The sequence below is a fragment of the Eretmochelys imbricata genome, chromosome 17, assembly GCF_965152235.1.
Source record: "Eretmochelys imbricata isolate rEreImb1 chromosome 17, rEreImb1.hap1, whole genome shotgun sequence".
Taxonomy (NCBI): domain Eukaryota; kingdom Metazoa; phylum Chordata; order Testudines; family Cheloniidae; genus Eretmochelys; species Eretmochelys imbricata.
In genome coordinates this window covers 16145372-16160818 of record NC_135588.1, presented here as the reverse complement: position 1 = coordinate 16160818, position 15447 = coordinate 16145372, and the positions used below count along the sequence as shown (strand labels likewise).

The 15447-nt window shown below is 40.1% G+C and overlaps 1 protein-coding gene across 5 annotated transcripts in view; it reads left to right on the top strand.

The window, feature by feature from the left end:
* Positions 1 to 15447, top strand: part of GTF2I (general transcription factor IIi) — a 75990-nt gene that overhangs the window by 31894 nt on the left and 28649 nt on the right. For 2 of the 5 annotated variants that reach the window (XR_013348281.1, XM_077836769.1), the window contains exons 10-13: positions 5544 to 5603; positions 6460 to 6516; positions 9449 to 9511; positions 11477 to 11578. Coding sequence is in view for 4 of the 5 variants with exons in the window: in XM_077836769.1 (XP_077692895.1) it covers positions 5544 to 5603; positions 6460 to 6516; positions 9449 to 9511; positions 11477 to 11578 (282 nt within the window). In the remaining variant the exon portion in view is untranslated. The remainder of the gene's footprint in view (positions 1 to 5543; positions 5604 to 6459; positions 6517 to 9448; positions 9512 to 11476; positions 11579 to 15447) is intronic. The other 3 variants (XM_077836770.1, XM_077836772.1, XM_077836771.1) reach the window with 3 other exon arrangements.

The window sequence follows — 15447 nt, the reverse complement described above, 5'->3', positions numbered from 1 at the left end:
TTGGAAAAGGAGGCTACTTTTTGATGGGAGGAAAAAAAATATTCAGGATATTTCGACCTACGTATAAATCTAAGGATCTTTTTTAGCTGTTTACAGCTTTGTCCAGCTTGTGCCTATGGGGCTTAAATCTTGCATATTAGTCTCAGCCTGGGAACCATGATATTACTGCTCATGCTCAGAATTTAGATGTAAAATCTGTGGAGTAGGGACTGTCTTTGATATGTTTATACAGTGCCCAGCACAATGGAACCAAGGACTCTAGGTGCTGCTATAAAACAAACAAGAATCAGATCCAGATTTTGACAAAAGTAATCAGTCGTTATTTTTTAGAACCAAATTGTGCCCTCTGTATGATGTACAACTCTCATTGGCTTCCCTGGGAGATGTATGCATGCATCTCGGGAGGGAAATTTAGACCTTAGTATAAAATGTAATCTGATTATATTTTTAACAATCAGTATTGAAACAGACTTCACAACTACCCCAGTCTCCTTGCATACATAGCAACACATAGTGATGCAGTATGTTTGCATGAGTTAGGGAAAAACCATATATTCAGTAACTCTCTGCTAGCAACTAAGCAAAAGAACTAAAGCAACTGCCCAAACAGAGCAAAAAAGCCTTGCACCCTAAAGGTTTGTGTATATCTTCAGCAATATTGTTTGTCTGGTGAAAAGTAAGTGATGGAAAAGTTTGTTTTTACATAAAAATAACTGACTATGAATTCCTCACTCTGCAATCAGTATTCCAAAGTACTGAAGGTTACTTCAAACAAGCCAATTATCCCACCAGCCTAACTAATGCAGTCTTCAAAGATACCAGAGATGCCTTGAAATTAAAACAAAGAGAACTGAAAACAAAGGGAAAAGGCTGCAAACAAAATGCATCTGACAAAGTGACCAAAGAGCTTGTAAACCAGTTATACTTGACAAATCAGCTTGGACCACACATTGCCAATTCCCTTCAAAACACAAAGTGGCTGAATAATATAATGTGTTTCGGAATTCGAGGGAATGATGAAATGAGGCAGCTAAAATGGGGAGACATCCAACTGAAGCTAGAAGAAGAATGACCCTCTTGACTTTAGACTGATAAATTCAAAAGGTTACACTCACCGTAAAAATACAGAAAGATGTCCAGTTCTAACTACAGATATTTTTTCTCCAGTGGAGATCATCCAGAATGCGAGAAGGAAGTGTCTCATTTTATCTTGCTAAAAATTGTAAATCCAGTTTGCAACAACTTGACCTTCAGTGGTACAAGACCCAGTCACTGGGAATGCATTTAATAGAATCCATCTTAAAAACCATTATAGAAAAAGCAGGAATTCATACAGAAAGGAAAATAACAAACCACACTGTTACAAAACACTTAATATAGAAATTAAATGGCCATCAGATATAATTAACTGGCACAATGCAGATAAATGGATACAGGCCATTTCAAAGCATAAGTGACTCATCAAAAGTTCTTTCACTGTTGTATACAGTGTTGTTTTAGCCATGTTGATCCCAGGATATTACCTTACCCACCTTGTGTCTCTGATATTTTTTTATTGGACTATCTTCTATTGGTGAGAGTCAAGCTTTCGAGCTTTCACAGAGCTCTTCTTCAAGTCTGGGAAATGTCAGCTAAATACAAATGGAACCGATGGTTTAGCATAAGTAGTTAATATGCATGTCAAGGGACCATTTTAGATGAAGTGGCCTGTTAACACCCCTTCAATCATAGGGAGGAAAGGAAGGCAGAGGGGGGGCGGGAGGAAGCAGTGGGGGAGGGCATAGGGTCGAGTAGTTGGGTTATAGATTGTTGTACTAAGTCAGTAATCCTGTGTGTCTATTCAGTCCATGATTTCTAGTGTCTAGCAGAGATGAATTTAAGCTCCCAGGCTTGTTTTTGAAAGTGTTGTGCAGGTTTCCTTTGAGGATGAGATCTGATAGGTCAGATATAGAGTGATCACTGTGAAAAGTTTCAGAGTAGCAGCCGTGTTAGTCTGTATCCACAGAAAGAAAAGGAGGACTTGTGGCACCTTAAAGACTAACAAATTTATTTGAGCATAAGCTTTTGTGAGCTACAGCTTATGCTTAAATAAATTTGTTAGTTTCTAAGGTGCCACATGTCGTCCTTTTCTTTTTGTGAAAACTGTTCACCCACAAGCGTTGTGGTGTTTTTGTCTTTTATCATTGTCTTTTATTATTCGAGAGTGTAGTGATTGTCTAGTTTCACCCACATAGTTGCTACTAAATGCTATAGGGGTATTTAGTGCACTGGATGAAGTACACCACATCTTGTGATAGGCATTGTAGTACTTCTGGATCTTGAAAGGTGTGGGGGTGGGGGGTGGGGTTTGATCATTCTATCAGTGGAGCTATGTCTACAGGTTTTGCATCTGTTGTTCTGGCAGGGTCTGATGCCACTTGGAGTTGGTGTGTCCTGGGTCTGGGGAGCTTGCTTCTGATAAGCTTGGAGAGGTTCAGAAGTTGTTTAAAGCCCAGAAGAGGGGGTTCAGGAAAGATTTCTTTCAGGATGGGGTCCCCTTGAGTATGAATTGTAGTTGTTTAATACCCTGTATGGGTTCCAGTGTGGGTCGGAGGGGGGGTTATTTCTGTATTGAAGCTTTTCACAAAATGATCCCTCTATGAGCTTGTCTACACTGCCACTTACAGTGCTGAAACTTGCAGCGCTCAGGGGGGTGAAAAGGGGTTGGAGGCTTTGCCAGCTTTCACCCAGACCACACCACACGATCCATTGTCTACAGCCAAGCTCTACGATACAACCGCATTTGCTCCAACCCCTCAGACAGAGACAAACACCTACAAGATCTCTCCCAAGCATTCTTACAACTACAGTTACCCACCTGCTGAAGTGAAGAAACAGGTTGACAGAGCCAGAAGAGTACCCAGAAGTCACCTACTACAGGATAGGCCCAACAAAGAAAATAACAACGCCACTAGCCATCACCTTCAGCCCCCAACTAAAACCTCTCCAACGCATCATCAAGGATCTACAACCTATCCTGAAGGATGATCCATCACTCTCACAGATCTTGGGAGACAGGCCAGTCCTTGCTTACAGACAGCCCCGCAACCTGAAGCAAATACTCACCAGCAACCACACACCACACAACAGAACCACCAACCCAGGAACTTATCCTTGTAACAAAGCCCGTTGCCAACTGTGTCCACATATCTATTCAGGGGACACCATCATAGGAACTAATCACATCAGCCACACTATCAGAGGCTCGTTCACCTGCACATCTACCAATGTGATATATGCCATCATGTGCCAGCAATGCCCCTCTGCCATGTACATTGGCCAAACTGGACAGTCTCTACGTAAAATAATAAATGGACACAAATCAGACTTCAAGAATTATAACATTCAAAAACCAGTCGGAGAACACTTCAATCTCTTTGTTCACTCGATTACAGACCTAAAAGTGGCAATTCTTCAACAAAAGAACTTCAAAAACAGACTCCAGTGAGAGACTGCTGAATTGGAATTAATTTGCAAACTGGATGCAATTAACTTAGGCTTGAATAAAGACTGGGAGTGGATGTGTCATTACACAAAGTCAAACTATTTCCCCATGTTTATTCCGCCCACCCTCCACTGTTCCTCAGACGTTCTTGTCCACTGCTAGAAATGGCCCACCTTGATTATCACTACAAAAGGTTGTTCCTCCTCCTCCCCCCCCCCCCGCTCTCCTGCTGGTAATAGCTCACCTTACCTGATCACTCTCATTACAGTAAAAAGAAAAGGAGTACTTGTGGCACCTTTAGAGATTAACAGATTTCTCTAAGGTGCCACAAGTACTCCTTTTCTTTTTGCGAATACAGACTAACATGGCTGCTACTCTGAAACCTCTCATTTGTGTGTATGGTAACACCCGTTGTTTCATGTTCTCTGTGTATATAAATCTCCCCACTGTATTTTCCTCTGAATGTATCCAATGAAGTGAGCTGTAGCTCATGAAAGCTTATGCTGAAATACATTTGTTAGTCTCTAACAAGTCCTCCTTTTCTTTTTATAATATGTGCTAACTTATGCTAAACAATCTGTTCCACCTTGCATTTAACTGAGACACTCAAAATACCTTTCCCAGACCTGAAGAAGAGCTTTGTGTGGCTTGAAAGCTTGTCTCTCTCACCAACAGAAGTTGATCCAATAAAAGATATTACTTCACCCATGTTGTGTCCTGTTACTTTTGTGACTTCTCTTCTCTCTTAGGGCAGGTCTACCCTATGGGGCTTAGTTGATCTAAGTCATGCAACTCCAAAATAGTCTACATAGCTTAGGTCGACCTTTGGCAGTGTCTACACCTCACTGGGTCAATGGGGAGAAACTCTCCCATCGACTTACCTTATGCTTCTCATTCCGATGGAGTTCTGGAGTTGAAGGGAAATCGATCTGTGGTCGACTTAGCGGGTCTTTACTAGACCCGCTAAATTGACCCCTGGTGGATCGATTGGCACACCGTCAATCCCTTGTAAGTGTAGGTATGCCCTAAATGTCCCACCTTATTAGCAGGTGTGGGAATCCAGGAGGGATCTACAGGTCAGTTGTTGCTGCATCTTTAGGCCAGGAATGGCTCATAAGATTTCACCATGAATATAATATAAATGAAGTGGGAGTATCCCTCTGGCACAGGGATCCAGGGCCTGTGACAAGACAGGTCTTGAGGAAAGGAATCCTAGAAAGAGGATTGAGTTTGAGTTCATATAGAGTTATTTTGAAATTATCATTTTGGTAATAAACCAGACTCCGGAAGGGGAATGACTTTTACTCTGTAATGCGTATGTAGCTCTTATTTGGAGCTGGGATGGGACCCCATCAGTTTGCATGTAATACCAGAATAGTAGTAATTGACAAATGAGTCACTGATAGCAATTATGTCACATAGATTTAAGAAACCTGGGACTGGACACTGCCTTTTTTCTGTTTTACTTGGTCATTACTTAATCTCCAAATGAATTCTTATTAATGCTTGAGTAGTTTCACTGCCTCTAGCCAAATCTGTTATAGCCAGCGGTTCTTATTCATGTGAAGTGGTAGCAGCTGTATTGTGTCTTTTCATTACCCATGTAAATTGGTGAAGTCCTCGCCTATTTCCAGGCAAGAGCTACATACTTGTGTAATCAGAAAGTGTCTTGATGCTAAGAGATGATAGAGTGTAAAAATCACACACCCACCAATCCCTCACTTTGTCATGGTAATTTTGAACCTTTTTGAAAATATAGTTTGCCCAGTCACGTTAAGTGAAACTATCCCAAACCACTAAAAGATACCAGTTAGTAATCGTAATTGTTTTAATATAATTCCAAGAGATTTTTCTCTTCTGAGTATAGTCTTTCATACACTCATTGAATTGACTGTTTCCCAATCATAATGTTGTGATAGTTTTTTAAACTATGGAAACCAAATGTACTTCATTGGTATACTTAATAAAAGGAGCTGGTTTAACACATGAATTTAGTGGCTGAAAAAGTGAATTTTACTGTGAAATAGATTTTTAAAGACTTACATTTGTGTCTCCAAAGCAGGCCCTTCAGAAACTTCAGAAATTGATGAAAAAATTGCTCTTGCAAAGAAGTACACAGGTATTTTTTCAATTCTGTATCGCTCAGCAACATTTTCTTGCAGCAGTGTTGGTATTTGGATGTCTGAGTGCTGATTCTCAAGATGCTGGAGTTCTGTGTTTGGTATGAGACAAGTAAGATCTCATATCTAAATTTTCAAAAGGGACAAGTGTTTTTGTGTGCTAGAATTTTTGGGTGCCGAATTTAAAATACAATAAAAGGGGACCCTGTCTTTTTCAGAGGTGCTCTGCCTTCTTAATCTACTCTCTTAACATCGGGCCCTTTTAAGACCAATTCTGAGGCATCAAAAATTACTAGCAATTCTTGAAAATTTAAGCCTTGTTTCCATTGCAGTTTGGTGTGTAAAATTATGCTATTAATAAACATTTTAATAACCCTCTTCGCATGCCACATTTCAAACTTGATTCTTTTTAAAAGTATTATGGGTTAGGACGTTGGAGTGGGGAAGAAAGCATGGGGGGGAAGCAGTTTAATGGGAAAAGTGTTTGTGGTTGGTTAGGGAAGATGTTTCCCAGAATTTGAAAATCTGGTGAAATTGTGTTGCCTAAACTCCCCCACCCCCACAAAATCAGCAGTTGGGGTGTGTGTGTGTGTGTGTGTATTATGCCCATTTACAAACATTAGAAAAAGCTAATTTGCACCTCAAGAAAGACACTTCTGTATAAAGGTCAGACTGCTTTTGCTTTAATGAATTTTTCAGATTCAGAAATTGAGATGCATTTTTTCAGTTCATGTGGATTTTAGATATTTATAGTTTTGAACTTGCCTTATTAAAATACTTACTTTGAATATTTAATGTTAGCACAGGTTACTCTGTATTTTTATTATGGTATATTTTACTTTATATTTATCTAAGGAAGCCACCAGGGTTCCGATTGCAGTGAAGGAACAGATGTGGAAATACCGGTAGAAGGTTAGAGATATGAAACTTTTTTCATAAACATGAATTAACAGCATTGAAAAGAGATTTTCATTTTTTAAATAAATATTTGAAAACAATGAAACTTCAGTACATTGAAACTGTAGATTATCTCCTCAACCATTCTCCTTGTGAATGGATGGCTGGTTTTGTTGTTTCTTCTCCCCCCCCGCCCCCCCCCCCCGACCGTGAATGACTTATTGTGATGGGAGTGATCATTCTTTTAAATTATTAATTGCATTTGTCAGGTGCCCATCACCATAATATCTAAAAGCTATTACATGAATTCAGAAATATGATCCTCCAACCAGTATTATTCCATCCCAAATCATAAACTCATGGGTTTTGTGGGCAAGTTATGATGGCAACAGTACTCACTGTTACAATCCTTACTATTTGACTTTCAAAGGTGCCTATCACATAGTGTGTAGATGGCATTGCATAAATTTAGAAGTGCATTAGGTCCCTCAAAAAAGAATAAAGTTCTCTGCTCTTCCGATCTGCATTAATAAAACCATGTGCCTAGGAGGAAATAATCTGGGTGCATTGCTTCCCCAAGCAAGTGTCATGACCACTTTGACACTTAATTGTTAAGAGAGAACTAGAAGAAAGAAATGAGTGTTAGAGGGCAACCTGAAAGGGATAAGACGGAGGCTCAGCCTTATCTTTGGCAGTACTGAACTCCACAACCACAGACCCTCCACTAAGAGTGCCTGATTTAGGCCTCTACTAGTTTAAACCTGAGCTCTATTTCCATGTCGTTCTTAAATCTGTTTTCTCTTTTGTTAAATGAGAACTATTGAATTGAAAGTTGCACCCTTTTTTGCTAAGAACTCAAAATCTATCCATGCTTCAAGTTAAGTTAGTATGTTTAAAAAAAGATGCTGGGGCAATTCAGAAAATTACAAGCAATTAAGTTAAGCCTTACTTTACTGCTAGGACATTTTTTTTGTGATTTAAAAGGAGTAAAAGAAATGGCTAGATTGACATATGATATGGACAAGCTAGGATGGTTTATATGAAGGAAAATCCTGCGTCTGTAATCTATTAAAATTATTTATGTGCCCACAAATTAGTGCCTAAGGGAGAAGAATCAGTTGATGATTGGATTTTCGAAAAGCCTTTGACAAAGTTCCTTATGAGAAGCTATTAAGGAAACTAAGGGCAGACAAGGTTTAGTGAATGGACAACACAATAGCAATTGCACATCAGAGGGAATAATTTAAACTATGTATTACTGAGCTCTAAATTGATTGAAACCACTCCGAAAGAACTTGCCGCATCATTATCCTGCTTTAAATGTGCAGCGTGGGTAAAATAAACATGTTAGGACATATAAAGAATGGTAGACAAAATAGTAGTGAAAATATTCTAGTGTTATATAAAAGATAGTATGCCTTCATCTAAAATATTGTATTGAGTTGTCCTACTGTTTTGGAAAAGATGATACAGCATATACTGAAGACATCTAGAGGGGTGCCGAAAATCATTACAGAGCTAGAGAGATGTTTGTATGAAGAGAGATTGAAAAGGTTGGGACTAATTAGTATATTGAAGAGACAAAAAAATTAATGCTATATTAAAAAATGCCTGGTATATGAGAGGTAAATTTACCCTTGAAAACAAGTAGAGGGAGGCAGTGAGTGAAACTGAATGGTAACCTATTTAAAATAGAAAAGATGATTTAAAAAAAAAAATTATATACACACACAATGGAACACCTGGAACTTATTGCCACAAAGTTATCATTGAGGTCGAGGTGCTTAGAGGTCAAAAAGAGTTCTCTCTTTTATACTGGTAATATCTACAAGTTAGATAAGACTTGCTTCAGGGAATAAGCCAACCACTGATATGGTTTAAGAAGAAATTACGGTACTCTTCTGGGCATACTATTTCGTAACTGTCCACTATGTGACTTCGTGCATGTTCCTCTAAAGGATGTCAGACACTGGATACTGGACTAGATGGACTGCTTGTCTGATCTTCTGTGGCTAAAGGACCAGGACATCATAATCCTCTTTGTGCTTTGAGTTTACCAGTTACCTGTGTTACACTTGTTCCGTTTAATTCACGAGTAATACAGTTTTTCTGAACCAGGTGATAGATTTGACATAGGTGAAATGTGCTTTATTTAATGTGTTACAGTAGCTGTTGCTGATGACTATGATATAAAGTGAAAAGCAATGATGAAGGGAGAGTGCTCCCTACTGACCATCGAACAAAACAATTTACTATGCTTCTAGCTTAGAGATCTCAAAGACAGTGTTCATCCAGGTGTACAAACACAGTGCCTTTTAACTAGAGAATTTGCATAAATCTTAACAGTTTCAAACAAGAATCAGCTTCCTTTTTAAAAAAATTTTTATCCAGTGTATATGTTTTTCCCCACGCTATACTGTTAAGGCAAATCCTGTTCACTATACTGATGCATGTTGCCCCACTGAAGTCAGTTTGACCCCCATCTCTATCATTTTGCACTGTTAACATTGTAATCTGTAATGAAAATTATTTTAGCACAACCAGAGGAAGTCTGCCATGAATGGCGACAGAAAATATATAATCTATTAGGGCACAAAGCCTTTGTTTACATTTTTAAGTAATCCTTCAAGACAATGAGGAATTATTTATGATTATATGAATCCTATTAAGCCAAGAATAAGAAATTTCCTACACTGCTGCATATGAAATTTAGCAAATATAATCCTTACCTCCTTACCTTTGTCTAGAAATGCTTAAAGGCTTGTGGTAAAGTGTCTCTGTTCTTGGGGTTTTTTTAATTCACAGTGTGCAACAAACATATTAATATGCCATTAGGCTTCTGTGACAAGTGGCAGTGTGAATGCTAAATTGCTGAACGCTTGGGTAAAAGTACTTTATAGTGCATATGCCATTCTGAAGTTCTTTTGTGATCTGTTTTTGTTCTCAGATTCTTCTCAGCATGCCCCTTCTGAGACAAGTGAGGACCCTGAAGTTGAGGTCACCATTGAAGGTTAGTTTTTCCAACTCCTGCGTTCCAATCTTTTTGGGTTCTCTTGGTAACAAAAGCCTTTCACAATTGTCTGGCTGAGTATGCATGATGTTTTCTTTCACCCACTGCCTAGAGTAGAATAAATTTGATCACCAGTCAGCATTGACTAGAGTCTGAAATGAGAACTACCACTTAAGCACGCTTACTCCAAGAAGTTCAGTAAAAACACAACATACCAAAAACATAGTGATTAAATCTTGTTGTTTTTTTCTAGCATTAATAGTACAAAATATTCATTACTCTAATTGTAAGGTAAAATATAAGACTCTGAAGAACATATTCATTCTTAAAAAAAGGCATTTTATTAACACATTTTAGACACGTACAAATTCCTAGTTGAGACAAGCTTGTGGAAAGGACTCGTGAGTTGCATGTACAAGTACTGTAACTGAAGCTTTAAACTAATTGTCTGATGCTGATTAAAAATCTATTGGCAAGATAACAGCTGTTTTGGCCTCTGATTTGTAATAAGTGTGTACAGTGATGTAGCTGCAGTGAAAGTACTGTAGTGACACTAAAGCAATTAAATGTTCGGGTTTTTTTGTACTAGAAGACTGGTTGGAAGTCCTCTGCCATACAAGTAAAAACACACTGAAAAGTTGGCTCCTATCATACAGCCAAAGAGAGACAACGAGTGGCTACAAATTAAAATATACACTGTGCTTTCCAAATGGAATACGCTCAAGACATCCTGGGGAAAATGCTGTCTCAAGCATGAGACAGGCTTCAGTTTTCTTTTTCTAATTATCGAGTTCTCTTATCTAGGATTGTAAATATTACAAAGGTGAAAGGATTTTTTTTATAACAACATGAAGAAAAAAAGTCAAGTTCTGGCATAGTTTTGGATTTGTTTATTGGTGTGCTAAACCTCTTTCATCAGAGCAGAAAGACCTGAGGCCTTCATCAATTGCTTTCCTTAACTGCATTTTCTGTCCATTAGGTGAATTTGGCCTCAGGAGCATAACTAGGCTCTGGAGAAGGGAGCCTTATAGCACAGAAATGAGAGAGTCAAAGGGTCTTATTTCCTGCTTGCTGCAACTATACCCATGAAACTACTGGAATTAAAAACTTCAGAACAACCCCTGATATTTTGAGCTCTTGTTAAATGAAACTTATTCATGTCTCACAGGGTTGTACTGGTTTGAAGCGCTATTTCTGTGGAGCTCTTCAGCTCTGCAGGGACAAATGTACCATAAGAGGCTGTAGAGCTTACTTTCATGCTTTAGTCCTGTGTGGGCCCTACGTTTAGATAATGCATTTCAAGACTTAAGCCTGATCTACACTGAAAAGTTATATTGGCATGGCTCCATTGGCCAGGGTGTGAAAAAACACATCCTTGACTAACATAACTCTGCTGACAAACTCCTAGTGTAGATGCAGCTATGTCGACAGAAAAGTCTTTCCATTAACATAGCTAACGTCATTTGGGGAGATGGTGTTCCTACACTGACAGAAAAAGCTTCTTTGGGCAGTATAAGCTGCAGCTACATTATGGGGCTATGCCAGTATAATCTATGCAGGGTAGGCATAGCTTTAGTGGATAGATTTTCTAGTTAATCAGATAAACATTTAGTAAATGTTTATTTTTGCTGTCCCATGATGACTTTCTGTGACTAAGCATATGTTCAGAACGCCACTTAGTTCTTGTTGTGTTTAACATCTTCCCCAGCAAAATGTGAAATAAATGTTGCTTATACTAAACTTTGCTACATCCTGGCACTCTTACTTTCCTAAGTAGTTTTAACACAGGCAGATACTCTCTTTAAATCTGGGATTACTCACATGACTAAGGTTGCAGATTTGGGCCCTTAATAAGGCACTGATTGATACTTCCATTAGAATTCTGAGACTCCAAAACCGTGTCAACGCTGTAAAGTACGTGTCTGGATAAAACCATCAGTGATGTGTCTCATGTTTATTTTTAAGATGATGAGGACTACTTACCACCCAACAAGAGACCGAAGAACACTGAGTCAGCAAATGAGGCTGCCAATGCTGGGAGAAGAAAAGTGAGAGAATTCAATTTTGGTAAGATACAAATTCAAGTTTCTCTTTGTCATTTGCTTCCTGAAAAACTTTCCTTCTTGATGACTCTAGATAACATCAGGTTGTGGGACTTTTGAAGAGATAAATAGAGGCATTCAGTTAACAGCCTATATTTCTTTGTAGATATATTGCCACAGTGCAAGCAGTTGTAAACCACCTGTTTTTGTTCACCTGTAAAGTGATCCTCTAACCAGAATTTGGACTAACCAAAGTTGTAGCTTTTATAAACCATTTGGAAGCCATTGTGGTAGAGAGGAGGAAACCGTAACAATATAAACATTAGAAATAGGATAAAACAAAGTAGAAATCAGTTTAGCCATTTTCTCGTCTGACCTCTTGAGAGAAAAATCTGAGAAAAGAGTGAGGCCAGTCACTTTCACTTTAGCTTAATGGATAATTGGAGTCCTAGTTCAGGAGCCAGTCCTAGTTAGTTTCTCTCCACACTTCAAGTTACACAACAAAGGTGTGCCAAGGGGAGCCATGCTTGGGAAAAGAAGGGAGACTCCTTCATGGTGAGTAGCCTGGCTTAGGCCTTGTCTCCATGGGAAAGTGTTTTTTTGGTTTTTTTAACATTGTTTTTTCTGTTATAACACATACAGAGTATCTGTAGTGAAAGAGTGCATCCACATGCTTTGTTTATTCTGGCTTAAGCTACTTCCATTTTGGATCGTTGTGTCCACAGAGCACTGTGATTTTTTTGAATTAGCCACACGGTATTCTGGGCAGATACCACAGTGAGTTCTAGTGTTCAGTCTAGTGTTCTGCCATTAGGCTGTATGCACTCTGGGATTTTCTCATAGCACATTGTGGGATGCCTACCAGAACATACTAGAGTTTGGGCTCAGACTGAATAATTTCCATGGCTCATCTGTGTCTTGTGAGGCAAGTACCATTTTCAAACTGCTGTCAGACAGCGTGGAGAAAACATGTCAAGCACCACGATCCTGTCATGAATGTGAAGGAGCTGCTGCACCTCTCTGTTCGTGTTCATGGCTTTGAATGGGTTGCGAGACAGCCACAGCCACATGGGTAGAGGAGGAGTTTGAAATAAAGCTGTTACTTCTGCAGGACACTTTCCCGGAGCAGCTCCACTCAATGGAGCACCACTTCTGCACTCAGCAAACTAGCACATACGGGCAGGACATGATAATGATGCAGAACTGGCATGACCAGCACTGGCAGCAGAACTTTGGAATGACAAAAGCTACTTTTCTAGACATCTGTGCAAAGCCTCCCCCTGGAGTTGCAGTGGTGGAACACCAACAGGGGGGGTTCCCCTTCATATTGAGAAGTGTACAGCCAAAGTACTTTGGAAGTTCTCGGTCTCTAATTTCTACCAGTCAGTAACTAACTGCTTTGGTGTTGGCATATCAACTGTCTGGACTGTTCTCGTGGAAGCGTGCACTGCTATTGACAAGGTGCTCTTGGGCCTTGTCATAAAGCTTGGCAATGCATGGGAGGTTATTGATGGATTTGCACAAATGGTGTTCCCACGTTGTATTGGGACTCATGTATCAATTCTTTGCCCCTCAGACTTCATCAGAAAAGGGTATTGCTGCAAGGCCTGGCTGATCACTATGGAAGGTTCACCGATATTAATACAGGGTAGTCTTGCAAGGTCAAAATTGCCAGGAACTGTAGAAACTCAGCCCTGTTCACTCCTCCAATGAAAAAAGGAACTTTTGCTCCCAGGACCACTATGGACATTAATGGTGTTGCGATTCCCCCTGTCATTCTGGGAAACCCAGTTTATCCTCTGCTTCCTGGGCTTCCGAAGCCTTTTACTGGACACATGGATAGGAGAAGGATGCTGTTTAACTATACCCTGAGTAGCTGCAGTATGACAGTGGAATGTGCTTTTGAAAGATGGAAGGGAAAGTGGAATTATCTTATATCCTAACAAGACTGGATGCTTGTGAGCCATATCTGCCCTGTGAGATAGGTGCTTGCTGTGTTTTGCCCAGCATCTGTGAGAGCAAGGGAGAAATCCTCATTGATGGCTGGGTGGTGGAGGTGAAGAGATTTTTCTCAATGTTGTGAGTAGCCAGAGACGGTGCTTCTAAGGTGCCACAACTTGTTGGGGAAACAGTGTCAAGGGAAGCATGCTCCTACTTTGAAACCAGAGTGCAATGGGTAGAAAATGAATATACTGTGACCAAATGAATGGTAGGTGGGTGTGCGTGAGAGAGAACATTTTATTAGGAACTGATGTTTTTATTGCGGGGGGGGGGGGAGATTTCTCAACTGATTTTCTCGTGATAAATGCATCTTAGCAGAGATGTATTTGGCAAGGTCTGAGCGTATTCTTCCACGTCATCTTTTGCTTCACACAGAGACTTTTCAGATGCTCAGGGCGGTGGCATTTCATGTGGTAGGGAGGACAGAGAAAAAGTGCAAGTAGATAGTGGTCTCCATGACAACAGTAAGTTGATATTTTCTCATTTTTTGGAATGCCATTGCCATCTGCTCTTCCCAGTCTGGGGTATGCGTGGACATTTTCCACTTTACTTCCCTTTCCTATAGGACCTCTGTATCAGTGCTGGCTGCGAGATTGGTAGATAATGGAGAATGAGTGGGGGGCAGGTTAGTAATTACATGTGTGTGTCTATAGGCAACCTTACACTGGAGCGTGTTACCCTTATGTGTGTTCCCAATAGGTAGAGGATGACTGTTCAAAGTCAGTGGGCAAACCAGGGAGCTATGCAGCGCTATTGTTTCCTAGGATGGTGCCCCCACACCCTATGCTGGTCCAGGAGAGGAAGGGAAATGCCATCTATCTTGGCAGCCCCAAAAAGGCTGCATTGGTTTGCAACGTGCATGCCAAACAGAGGGCTATCTTTGCTTTAAATTCTGTTTTTATAACTCATGCAGATCAGGAGCACTACAAAATAAGCAGACTTCTGTAGTAATTGGTTTGAAACCAAGGGGTGGTTAATACTGAAGGTCTGATTAAAATTAACCATGAATGCTTTATAATCCCTATTCGTTTTGAAATGTCTCTAGCCTAATTTTGGCAATTTACGTGATAAAATGTAAAGATAGCTGAAAGCTTTGGGGCACTGATTAAACTGTGAGCCAAAATACTTTTTCTGTGGCTTTTTCTCCTACTGTATCTGCTGTTGCAATAAACATGTGCTTTGAAATGTGTCTGGTTTTTCTTTTAACCCCTGCAATACCACCATCTTGGAGGGTGGTCGGCAACAGAGGGAGAATCACACAGGAAGGGGGATGGGACAATGAGTTGTACATTTGGCCAGTGGTTGTGGAATTTGATACTTCAGGGAAATAAACCCTTTAGGGCTTAAAGGGAAGATGCCATTTTGAGCACACTAAAGGAAGGTTGGGGAGAGACAGAGACTCCACGCAAAATGGCAGCATCCAGCCAGCACCTGGAACACAGTTGTTTAAGAAATCTCCTTATATAGTTGTATTGTGTTACAGTACCTAATACTTACTAGTAGTTCTTCCCTACACAGCAGTTTCAGGCTGGCTTTCTGCCTGGGTTTCTCTTGTTCCTGGGTCTCTGGCTCAGGGTTTGGCATGCCAGAGAGATCTTGGCTGTCTGGGAGAATCTCCTGGATGAAGTCCAGGGTTGCTTCGGTGCCTTTGATGGTCTCTTGGGTATTTCCAAGGCCACCCTCCCAAAACAGTCCATGTGGGTCCCACCACTAGTGGGACTAGCACCACTAGTGCTTAGAGTGGGGAGCCCCCAGCAGAGATTCCCCTGTGAATTGCTAAATCCAAACCAGATTGATTAGTGCGGGATGAGATACCAGATAATTTGAAAAAAGTTTTTGTGTGTCCGCAAGAGCATTTATCCTGAAAAAATCAGTTATTCCAAAAAAATTTGC